The sequence below is a fragment of the Halichoeres trimaculatus genome, unplaced genomic scaffold (genome assembly GCF_033239565.1).
Source record: "Halichoeres trimaculatus isolate MK-OKI-2021-1 unplaced genomic scaffold, fHalTri1.1 fHalTri1_scaffold_20, whole genome shotgun sequence".
NCBI classification, from domain to species: domain Eukaryota; kingdom Metazoa; phylum Chordata; class Actinopteri; order Labriformes; family Labridae; genus Halichoeres; species Halichoeres trimaculatus.
In genome coordinates, this window is record NW_027437198.1 from 28648270 (window position 1) to 28660510 (window position 12241).

The 12241-nt window shown below is 43.0% G+C and overlaps 1 protein-coding gene across 1 annotated transcript in view; it reads right to left on the minus strand.

Moving 5' to 3' along the window:
* Positions 1-471: 471 nt before the first annotated feature.
* LOC141809203 (uncharacterized) overlaps positions 472-12241 on the minus strand; it is a 49550-nt gene continuing 37780 nt past the window's right edge. The window contains exons 5-30 of the mRNA XM_074696099.1: positions 11208-11522; positions 10790-11086; positions 10388-10699; positions 9998-10276; positions 9554-9847; positions 9153-9464; positions 8779-9057; positions 8349-8645; positions 7947-8258; positions 7561-7839; positions 7118-7411; positions 6717-7028; positions 6343-6621; positions 5913-6209; positions 5511-5822; positions 5125-5403; positions 4695-4991; positions 4293-4604; positions 3907-4185; positions 3464-3757; positions 3063-3374; positions 2689-2967; positions 2234-2560; positions 1308-1625; positions 773-921; positions 472-634 (exon numbers count right to left, since the gene is read on the minus strand). Coding sequence (XP_074552200.1) covers positions 626-634; positions 773-921; positions 1308-1625; positions 2234-2560; positions 2689-2967; positions 3063-3374; positions 3464-3757; positions 3907-4185; positions 4293-4604; positions 4695-4991; positions 5125-5403; positions 5511-5822; positions 5913-6209; positions 6343-6621; positions 6717-7028; positions 7118-7411; positions 7561-7839; positions 7947-8258; positions 8349-8645; positions 8779-9057; positions 9153-9464; positions 9554-9847; positions 9998-10276; positions 10388-10699; positions 10790-11086; positions 11208-11522 — 7325 coding nt within the window. The 3' untranslated portion in view covers positions 472-625. The remainder of the gene's footprint in view (positions 635-772; positions 922-1307; positions 1626-2233; positions 2561-2688; positions 2968-3062; positions 3375-3463; positions 3758-3906; positions 4186-4292; positions 4605-4694; positions 4992-5124; positions 5404-5510; positions 5823-5912; positions 6210-6342; positions 6622-6716; positions 7029-7117; positions 7412-7560; positions 7840-7946; positions 8259-8348; positions 8646-8778; positions 9058-9152; positions 9465-9553; positions 9848-9997; positions 10277-10387; positions 10700-10789; positions 11087-11207; positions 11523-12241) is intronic.

The following is a 12241-nucleotide window of genomic DNA, read 5'->3' on the forward strand; positions in this document are numbered from 1 at the left end:
CACAGAGGAGTAGATAACTCTAGAGGTATCCAATAGGAAGCTTGGATGCTCTTAGTGCCATCCCTCCAAGATGTGAATTCCTTTAAACCCACAAGGTACACAAATGCAGGCCCAACCAAAGCGCTCTAAGTCAGAGACGGTGTCCACACAGGGAAGGTAGATGTGTGTGTGTGTGTGTGTGTGTGTGTGTGTGTGTGTGTGTGTGTGTGTGTGAGTGAGTCACCGGTGTATTTAGTCCAGTTCAGACCAGACAAACTGTTTCTATGATTTCCCTGTTTCTGGACGTTGATGCAGCTCACCACAGTGATACGTGGAGCTTTGTCGCACTCTTGTGGAGGAACTGAGAACTACAACAGTGTCAGGCTGTGAGAAAACAAGACATTTAATATTGAACCATGTTTAAAGATTTTTTAAAAACATTTTTTCCAGTCTGATCAACAAAATGAAGAAAACACAAACTTAATGGATGGTTTGTCTGTTACAAGATTATATTCCGACTTTTCAGTGATTAAGAAAATCAATTCAAATTTTAGATTATTACACTTGAAGGTTAATTATACCAGATTCCATGACAACTTCACAAAACCATTTTCACAGAGAACGTGGATCTGTCCTCTGATCGTCTTCATTTGATCTAAAAGCAGAAAACATTGGTTCAGTATAATTTCCCCAAACACTGCTGTCCCAGAATGAAAATACTGAAGACAGCAAAGATGTGTAATTAAATATATCTAACCAGGAGATTAAAGCCACTTCCACGGCTGTATCTTACCTTAATGAGCGTAGCAAAGACACCAAAGATGATGGAGAGGAGGAAAAAAACGAGGAAGGTTAAAGCCATATACCAGCTGTCCACCTCGAAGTCTTGGTTCCTGGCTGCATGCGTAATGTCATCCAAGAAATTACAGCTCTCCAGGACATCTGTTGAAGAATACAATGAAGATGAAATAATGGTGGTACACACGCTGTCCAGTGATATAAACATGAAATATAACATCAGTTCAAAATAAATGCATTAGCAAGTTTAAAACAGATCAGAATTTTAAAATTGGATAAGTGACTTTAGCTTTCATCTTTTGCAGACTGTCCGGGTTATTTAGGTTATTCCTCTTAAAGAGACAGTTCATTTCCCAGCCATAATACCGTTTTACTTCATGATGAAAGGTCACGTTGCATTGTTTTGTAATTTGAATGTTATGGTTTAGCCAAGTAAGCCTTATTGTATATTAAATCTTAGGACAGCTTTACTATGTGTAAGAATATCATCATTAAACTAAAGATCAGGCGTCTGTAAACAACCCGCTTACCGAACACGTCCTTTATGGAGCTTCCAAGAGGTGTTTCAGATGACTCATGTCTGACAATGCAAGAATATGTAGACTTCCTGTATACAGTTAGGGTTATATTAAGCCTGCTGCTCATTGAGTAGGTGCTGCTGCCGGTGTACCTCCACACGGGGCTGTTTGTGTAGTCCGTTGAAGGGAGTTTCTTGCCATCCTTCTCCCAGTAAACTATTATGTTCGAAGGGAAGAATTCAGAGACCAGGCAGTGAAGCCCGAGGGTGTTGGATGTAGATGCCTCTGAGGCGCTTGGTTGTATAATCTTCACAACTGGTGGCTTCAGGTCTAGAGAAAAAAATCACATAAAGGTTAAAAACATTGGTGTGTCCAGCAACCACTGTTGTAAAAATATTGTAAAGATCTCTGATTTTTATTCTATCTGCAGATAATCTTGTGATATGAAAATTTACAGGATTGTTTTGGACCCCAGATATTTTTTAAGCTTTCCGGTCACAAACCTCCTCCTTATTCACCTCACTTGGTCTAACATCTTGACAGCAGCTCTGGTGTAGTGGAGCCATCTGGTGGCTTGACAGGATCCTACCATAACTTAAAAATAAACTTTTGTGTTTTTCCCCCTCGGCTATTTCTACTAGTATTTGAACTTACATCTCATGTGCTTTTTTAGTTTTGTAAAAGTAACTTCTGGGATGGTTAAGCTCAGTGACTTGAGCTGCCTGTGCCACTAGTGCATTTTTCAATCACACCCTCTGATGTTTGTATTTCACAGGCCTGTGTAAAACAATACAATGTCCAGCCCTAATTTCAATCTTAGATCAGTTTAAAAGGCTTAAATATTGCTGGGAAGGTTTTTCTTGTGTGTCTTTACCTTTGCTCTTTGTCTTAAAACCAACTATAAGAAAACACTACGAAGAATCTGAAAGTTTGTCTACCTCTGATTTTGCTGATGTGGTCTTCAAAGCTTTGGGTGGAGCATCGGTGCCTCGCCTCACAGGACACCTGCTTATAGGCGTGCCAGTCCTCTGCTGACACATTAAGGAAGCTCCTCAGAGTTTCAGTCCCATTGCTGTGACTCACAGGTGGCTCAGTATGAACATGATGCGTATTAATGCCCCCATCTACTTTCCAAGTGATGGAGAAATCTTGAAGAAGAGAGCCAACCAAATAACAGGTGACGGTCACTTGTCCCTTGCTCTGAATCTCTTCGAGTGGAGGTCCCACAACATAGACCCCGACTGAATGAGCTGATGCTGGAGAAACTGATAACAACAAAGAGTTTTTGAAAAGAGAAAAACAATGTGGACATGATCTTCAATAAAAGACAGAAAATGGGTAAAATTTACCGGAGAGAACATCAGACACATAATAAGAAGTGAATTCATCTTACCTGAACAGAGACTGGTCTCCTTCCTGACCACTTGGTTCAAGGACTTGTCAGAGACTTCACAAGTGAAGCTTTTCCCAGTTTTCCAATCTGCCAGAGGAACACTGAGTTGACTTGTAACTGACACTTGTCCATCTGCACCCATGCTGATGTGGTTTGTTGGCTTGTTTGTAGACGAAGGCGACCAAGTTATCTGAGGGTCAAATCCTCGTCCGGAGCACAGCAGACTCTGTGGTCCTGACTCTTCACTGGGGATCACAAGGATGTCCACTGAGGGGTCAACTGCACCAGAGAAGAGTTGGTTTGCTAAATGATTACTATCCTTCCTGCAAATCAATACAAAGTCAAATGGAGGATCATTACATTGGTTTTCTCACCAAAGATATTTCTGATTGGTTGCGACTCGTATGCGTCAGAGAAGCCTTGATACACCCTGCAGGTGAAATTTGTATCTTTCTTCCAGTACTCCTGAGGCACAGAGAAGTGCTTGGTTATGGAGAAGGGTCCTGGGCTCTGAGAAAAACCCACATACTGTTTGTCAGAAATTTCTTTAGTGTCAGCCAGGAAGGAAACAAAGAGGTGGCTGGTGGAGAGCTGTGTGATATCACACTCCAGGACAGCACTTCCCCCTTTCTGCAAATCCTGGAGAGATCTTCTGATCTGGATTGATGGAGGTGTGACAGCAGGTCCTGCAGGACACAGTGTGAAGAGCAGAGATCTTTCTTCAATGATGCTGTGTGAGGGGAACAACAAACCTTCAAGTCCTGTAGGGTCCTACCTGAAAACATGACAGTCTTTTGTACAGATGAGAAGCACTGATGGGTGGCCTGGCACGTTATGGATCTGAGTACTTTCCACTGCCTTGATTGAAGAGTGACAACACTGATTACATGAGTTTTATTTTTAGTGTCAGTGGATGGGATATCTGAGTGACGCCTCCCGTCTAATAGCCAGGTAACACTCGCATCAAAAACAGTGTGAACCACACATGATGCTTTGACCTCAGACGCTGTAAAGACTAACTTGAAGCTGGGAGTCTCCAAGTGAACAGAAGGAGGGACAGAAGGATGAGCTGTGGGAGAAGATGAGGAAATGAGAAATGACACAGTTAGATCCATCATTGGATTCTCAGTATTGTGTTTGTGTCTAACATGTGACCTGTTGGTGTTGTCGCTCTGCTTGGGATGGATAACTCAGAATTTCACCCTCCACTTGACTTACCTGAACAGAGACTGGTTTCCTTCCTGACCACTTGGTTCAAGGACTTGTCAGAGACTTCACAAGTGAAGCTTTTCCCAGTTTTCCAGTCTGCCAGAGGAACACTGAGTTGACTTGTAACTGACACTTGTCCATCTGCACCCATGCTGATGTGGTTTGTTGGCTTGTTTGTAGACTTAGGCGACCAAGTTATCTGAGGGTCAAATCCTCGTCCGGAGCACAGCAGACTCTGTGGTCCTGACTCTTCACTGGGGATCACAAGGAGCCTCATTGACAGGTCCCCTACAATAATTCAAATATGTATTTAAATAATAGAAAGAACATTTTTTATTGGAGTTGGAAAGACAATGACAAGGACAACATTTTTTTTCATCAGGGAAACAACTCACCAAAAATGTTCCCAGTAGGTTCTGACTGTGAATGACTAAAGAAGCCATTACTGACTTTGCAGGTGAAGCTTGTGCCTTTTTTCCAGTATGTTGGAGGAACAGAAAAATGTCTCCTGATTGAATGAGGTCCCGGGGCTTCGGGGAGAACCACATACTGCCGGTCAGAGATTTCAGAACTTTGGGTTTGGAAAGTAACAAAGAAATCACTGGAGGTGGGCTGTGTAACGTCACATGTCAGCACTGCACTGTTTCCCCTCAACAGATCTGGGAGGGATCTTCTTATCTCCACTGTTCTCGATGTCACAGCAGAGCCTTGTTTATGCAAAAGGAAAATCATACTTTTTTCTTTGGGGCATTAACTTAGATGTTATTCATTTGTTTAATATTTCCCTGCATTCTTACCTGAAACTAACTGAGTTTTCTCAGTGGGCGAGAAACAGGGATGTTCAGCTTTACATTTCACATGTTTCGCTTCTTTCCAGTTTTGAGGTGTAACGGTCAAAGTGCTTATTATATGAGTTGTATTGGTGACCTGGTTCACAGCTCTTGTGGATTGGAGTGAGTCATTCAGCAGCCAGGTGACTTTGGCATCAAACCCTGTGCAGACTGAACACGTTGCTTTCACCTCAGACTCAGCCATCATTACTTCTTTGAAGCTTGGGATTACAACGTCGATAACGGGAGGGGTGCTCGGAGAGACTAGAAAAAAAACCAATTAATTCAATTAATCATACGATTCTCAGTATTGTGTTTGTGTCCAACATGTGACCTGTTGGTGTTGTCGCTCTGCTTGGGATGGTATACCCAGAATTTCACCCTCCACTTGACTTACCTGAACAGAGACTGGTTTCCCTCCTGACCACTTGGTTCAAGGACTTGTCAGAGACTTCACAAGTGAAGCTTTTCCCAGTTTTCCAGTCTGCCAGAGGAACACTGAGTTGACTTGTAACTGACACTTGTCCATCTGCACCCATGCTGATGTGGTTTGTTGGCTTGTTTGTAGACTTAGGTGACCAAGTTATCTGAGGGTCAAATCCTCGTCCGGAGCACAGCAGACTCTGTGGTCCTGACTCTTCACTGGGGATCACAAGGAGCCTCATTGACAGGTCCCCTACAATAATTCAAATATGTATTTAAATAATAGAAAGAACATTTTTTATTGGAGTTGGAAAGACAATGACAAGGACAACATTTTTTTTCATCAGGGAAACAACTCACCAAAAATGTTCCCAGTAGGTTCTGACTGTGAATGACTAAAGAAGCCATTACTGACTTTGCAGGTGAAGCTTGTGCCTTTTTTCCAGTATGTTGGAGGAACAGAAAAATGTCTCCTGATTGAATGAGGTCCCGGGGCTTCGGGGAGAACCACATACTGCCGGTCAGAGATTTCAGAACTTTGGGTTTGGAAAGTAACAAAGAAATCACTGGAGGTGGGCTGTGTAACGTCACATGTCAGCACTGCACTGTTTCCCCTCAACAGATCTGGGAGGGATCTTCTTATCTCCACTGTTCTCGATGTCACAGCAGAGCCTTGTTTATGCAAAAGGAAAATCATACTTTTTTCTTTGGGGCATTAACTTAGATGTTATTCATTTGTTTAATATTTCCCTGCATTCTTACCTGAAACTAACTGAGTTTTCTCAGTGGGCGAGAAACAGGGATGTTCAGCTTTACATTTCACATGTTTCGCTTCTTTCCAGTTTTGAGGTGTAACGGTCAAAGTGCTTATTATATGAGTTGTATTGGTGACCTGGTTCACAGCTCTTGTGGATTGGAGTGAGTCATTCAGCAGCCAGGTGACTTTGGCATCAAACCCTGTGCAGACTGAACACGTTGCTTTCACCTCAGACTCAGCCATCATTACTTCTTTGAAGCTTGGGATTACAACGTCGATAACGGGAGGGGTGCTCGGAGAGACTAGAAAAAAAACCAATTAATTCAATTAATCATACGATTCTCAGTATTGTGTTTGTGTCCAACATGTGACCTGTTGGTGTTGTCGCTCTGCTTGGGATGGTATACCCAGAATTTCACCCTCCACTTGACTTACCTGAACAGAGACTGGTTTCCCTCCTGACCACTTGGTTCAAGGACTTGTCAGAGACTTCACAAGTGAAGCTTTTCCCAGTTTTCCAGTCTGCCAGAGGAACACTGAGTTGACTTGTAACTGACACTTGTCCATCTGCACCCATGCTGATGTGGTTTGTTGGCTTGTTTGTAGACTTAGGTGACCAAGTTATCTGAGGGTCAAATCCTCGTCCGGAGCACAGCAGACTCTGTGGTCCTGACTCTTCACTGGGGATCACAAGGATGTCCACTGAGGGGTCAACTGCATCAGAGAAGAGTTGGTTTGCTAAATGATTACTATCCTTCCTGCAAATCAATACAAAGTCAAATGGAGGATCATTACATTGGTTTTCTCACCAAAGATATTTCTGATTGGTTGAGACTTGTATGCGTCAGAGAAGCCTTGATACACCCTGCAGGTGAAATTTGTATCTTTCTTCCAGTACTTCTGAGGCACAGAGAAGTGCTTGGTTATGGAGAAGGGTCCTGGGCTCTGAGAAAAACCCACATACTGTTTGTCAGAAATTTCTTTAGTGTCAGCCAGGAAGGAAACAAAGAGGTGGCTGGTGGAGAGCTGTGTGATATCACACTCCAGGACAGCACTTCCCCCTTTCTGCAAATCCTGGAGAGATCTTCTGATCTGGATTGATGGAGGTGTGACAGCAGGTCCTGCAGGACACAGTGTGAAGAGCAGAGATCTTTCTTAAATGATGTTGTGTGAGGGGAACAACAAACCTTCAAGTCCTGTAGGGTCCTACCTGAAAACATGACAGTCTTTTGTATGGATGAGAAGCACTGATGGGTGGCCTGGCACGTTATGGATCTGAGTACTTTCCACTGACTTGATTGAAGAGTGACAACACTGATTACATGAGTTTTGTTTTTAGTGTCAGTGGATGGGATATCTAAGTGAGGCCTCCCGTCTAATAGCCAGGTAACACTCGCATCAAAAACAGTGTGAACCACACATGATGCTTTGGCCTCAGAAGCTGTAAAGACTGACTTGAAGCTGGGAGTCTCCAAGTGAACAGAAGGAGGGACAGAAGGATGAGCTGTGGGAGAAGATGAGGAAATGAGAAATGACACAGTTAGATCCATCATTGGATTCTCAGTATTGTGTTTGTGTCTAACATGTGACCTGTTGGTGTTGTCGCTCTGCTTGGGATGGATAACTCAGAATTTCACCCTCCACTTGACTTACCTGAACAGAGACTGGTTTCCTTCCTGACCACTTGGTTCAAGGACTTGTCAGAGACTTCACAAGTGAATCTTTTCCCAGTTTTCCAGTCTGCCAGAGGAACACTGAGTTGACTTGTAACTGACACTTGTCCATCTGCACCCATGCTGATGTGGTTTGTTGGCTTGTCTGTAGACTTAGGCGACCAAGTGATCTGAGGGTCAAATCCTCGTCCGGAGCACAGCAGACTCTGTGGTCCTGACTCTTCGCTGGGGATCACAAGGAGCCTCATTGACAGGTCCCCTAGAATAATTCAAATATGTATTTAAATAATAGAAAGAACATTTTTTATTGGAGTTGGAAAGACAATGACAAGGACAACATTTTTTTTCATCAGGGAAACAACTCACCAAAAATGTTCCCAGTAGGTTCTGACTGTGAATGACTAAAGAAGCCATTACTGACTTTGCAGGTGAAGCTTGTGCCTTTTTTCCAGTATGTTGGAGGAACAGAAAAATGTCTCCTGATTGAATGAGGTCCCGGGGCTTCGGGGAGAACCACATACTGCCGGTCAGAGATTTCAGCACTTTGGGTTTGGAAAGTAACAAAGAAATCACTGGAGGTGGGCTGTGTAACGTCACATGTCAGCACTGCACTGTTTCCCCTCAACAGATCTGGGAGGGATCTTCTTATCTCCACTGTTCTCGATGTCACAGCAGAGCCTTGTTTATGCAAAAGGAAAATCATACTTTTTTCTTTGGGGCATTAACTTAGATGTTATTCATTTGTTTAATATTTCCCTGCATTCTTACCTGAAACTAACTGAGTTTTCTCAGTGGGCGAGAAACAGGGATGTTCAGCTTTACATTTCACATGTTTCGCTTCTTTCCAGTTTTGAGGTATAACGGTCAAAGTGCTTATTATATGAGTTGTATTGGTGACCTGGTTCACAGCTCTTGTGGATTGGAGTGAGTCATTCAGCAGCCAGGTGACTTTGGCATCAAACCCTGTGCAGACTGAACACGTTGCTTTCACCTCAGACTCAGCCATCATTACTTCTTTGAAGCTTGGGATTACAACGTCGATAACGGGAGGGGTGCTCGGAGAGACTAGAAAAAAAACCAATTAATTCAATTAATCATACGATTCTCAGTATTGTGTTTGTGTCCAACATGTGACCTGTTGGTGTTGTCGCTCTGCTTGGGATGGTATACCCAGAATTTCACCCTCCACTTGACTTACCTGAACAGAGACTGGTTTCCCTCCTGACCACTTGGTTCAAGGACTTGTCAGAGACTTCACAAGTGAAGCTTTTCCCAGTTTTCCAGTCTGCCAGAGGAACACTGAGTTGACTTGTAACTGACACTTGTCCATCTGCACCCATGCTGATGTGGTTTGTTGGCTTGTTTGTAGACTTAGGCGACCAAGTTATCTGAGGGTCAAATCCTCGTCCGGAGCACAGCAGACTCTGTGGTCCTGACTCTTCACTGGGGATCACAAGGATGTCCACTGAGGGGTCAACTGCACCAGAGAAGAGTTGGTTTGCTAAATGATTACTATCCTTCCTGCAAATCAATACAAAGTCAAATGGAGGATCATTACATTGGTTTTCTCACCAAAGATATTTCTGATTGGTTGAGACTCGTATGCGTCAGAGAAGCCTTGATACACCCTGCAGGTGAAATTTGTATCTTTCTTCCAGTACTCCTGAGGCACAGAGAAGTGCTTGGTTATGGAGAAGGGTCCTGGGCTCTGAGAAAAACCCACATACTGTTTGTCAGAAATTTCTTTAGTGTCAGCCAGGAAGGAAACAAAGAGGTGGCTGGTGGAGAGCTCTGTGATATCACACTCCAGGACAGCACTTCCCCCTTTCTGCAAATCCTGGAGAGATCTTCTGATCTGGATTGATGGAGGTGTGACAGCAGGTCCTGCAGGACACAGTGTGAAGAGCAGAGATCTTTCTTAAATGATGTTGTGTGAGGGGAACAACAAACCTTCAAGTCCTGTAGGGTCCTACCTGAAAACATGACAGTCTTTTGTATGGATGAGAAGCACTGATGGGTGGCCTGGCACGTTATGGATCTGAGTACTTTCCACTGACTTGATTGAAGAGTGACAACACTGATTACATGAGTTTTGTTTTTAGTGTCAGTGGATGGGATATCTAAGTGAGGCCTCCCGTCTAATAGCCAGGTAACACTCGCATCAAAAACAGTGTGAACCACACATGATGCTTTGGCCTCAGAAGCTGTAAAGACCAACTTGAAGCTGGGAGTCTCCAAGTGAACAGAAGGAGGGACAGAAGGATGAGCTGTGGGAGAAGATGAGGAAAATGAGAAATGACAGAGTTAGATCCATCATTGGATTCTCAGTATTGTGTTTGTGTCCAACATGTGACCTGTTGGTGTTGTCGCTCTGCTTGGGATGGATTACTCAGAATTTCACCCTCCACTTGACTTACCTGAACAGAGACTGGTTTCCTTCCTGACCACTTGGTTCAAGGACTTGTCAGAGACTTCACAAGTGAATCTTTTCCCAGTTTTCCAGTCTGCCAGAGGAACACTGAGTTGACTTGTAACTGACACTTGTCCATCTGCACCCATGCTGATGTGGTTTGTTGGCTTGTCTGTAGACTTAGGCGACCAAGTGATCTGAGGGTCAAATCCTCGTCCGGAGCACAGCAGACTCTGTGGTCCTGACTCTTCGCTGGGGATCACAAGGAGCCTCATTGACAGGTCCCCTAAAATAATTCAAATATGTATTTAAACAATAGAAAGAACACTATTTTCTTATTGCAGTTGGAAAGACAATGACAAGGACAACATTTTTTTTCATCAGGGAAACAACTCACCAAAAATGTTCCCAGTAGGTTCTGACTGTGAATGACTAAAAAAGCCATTACTGACTTTGCAGGTGAAGCTTGTGCCTTTTTTCCAGTATGTTGGAGGAACAGAAAAATGTCTCCTGATTGAATGAGGTCCCGGGGCTTCGGGGAGAACCACATACTGCCGGTCAGAGATTTCAGAACTTTGGGTTTGGAAAGTAACAAAGAAATCACTGGAGGTGGGCTGTGTAACGTCACATGTCAGCACTGCACTGTTTCCCCTCAACAGATCTGGGAGGGATCTTCTTATTTCCACTGTTCTCGATGTCACAGCAGAGCCTTGTTTATGCAAAAGGAAAATCAAACTTTTTTCTTTGGGGCATTAACTTTGATGTTATTCATTTGTTTAATATTTCCCTGCATTCTTACCTGAAACTAACTGAGTTTTCTCAGTGGGCGAGAAACAGGGATGTTCAGCTTTACATTTCACATGTTTCGCTTCTTTCCAGTTTTGAGGTGTAACGGTCAAAGTGCTTATTATATGAGTTGTATTGGTGACCTGGTTCACAGCTCTTGTGGATTGGAGTGAGTCATTCAGCAGCCAGGTGACTTTGGCATCAAACCCTGTGCGGACTGAACACGTTGCTTTCACCTCAGACTCAGCCATCATTACTTCTTTGAAGCTTGGGATTACAACCTCGATAACGGGAGGGGTGCTCGGAGAGACTAGGAAAAAAATTCAATTAAATGAATAAAAACTGCTCATTATGCCACAAAGGGAATTGTTTGCAAAACAAAGGCATTTGTCACTTGACAGGCTTTTGTGCTTTGTGCTAGGGAAACTTACTTTGACAGACACTTATTGTCTTGGTCAATGGGGTGCTGTCGTGAATTGCCTTACAGGTAAAGTTTGAGCCTGCAGTCCAGTTTGTGCTGTTGGGTTCAATCTCACTGCTTTGGGTAAATGTTTGCTCCCCCTTCACATTCTGCAGCTTTCTTTCTATAGCTGCAGTCTCTAGTGGTTTGTTGTCCTTTAGCCACGTCACTGTCAGTTTATCTGGGAAGAAGCCACTGAGGGTGCAGAGGAGTCTGACCGCTGACGTTTTGAGTTCACCTTCCCAGACCGGTTGTAGTGTGATGTTTGGAGGTACAACCCGTGATTCTTTAAGAGAAGAGACAATATTATATCATTGTTTGTATGTTTCAAACTTTAAAATGTAAGCTTTGTTAGGATCTTACAGAATAATCCATACGTACCTTCAGATCATACTCCTCTCATACTAAAACAATAACTTCATTTTCAGGCCAGGAGGCAGAGTTCTACTTTTAGACTGTTTTAAAAGTTGTGGCGATGAAGCTGAAACTGTTGCACAGATGTGCTGCAGCATGACAGGGAAGAGTGATCAGGCAAGCAGCAAGCGGAAGCATTGTGCAACACCCAGCTTAGAAAAAATGAGCAAATTACAGAAGTGAAACACTGCTGAGAGCAACGGTGCATTGCAGAAACCAGGTGTGGGGTTTGGTTATGCCAGTAAGACAAACCAAGCGCACATTTAAATATCTCACATCAGTTGACAAAGTAAAATAGGTTTGGAATTTGCCAATGATTTCATTTCTCATGTCTTTTAATAAAAGCCCCAAAAACAAAATCATGTGGAAACATTTTTACATTTGCATGTCGAGTCTCATGAGTAGTTAATTCATGGTGCTGGGAAGGACATGAACATGGTAATGCATTATTTACACAGTAAAACATTCAAATATGTTTATACCAAGGAATTATACTGATGTGAATAATATATAACAAACTTTATTGGTAAATCAATTGACTGTATAGCAATAATAAATTGAAAGAGATATTATGCAGATCAAACATTTCAT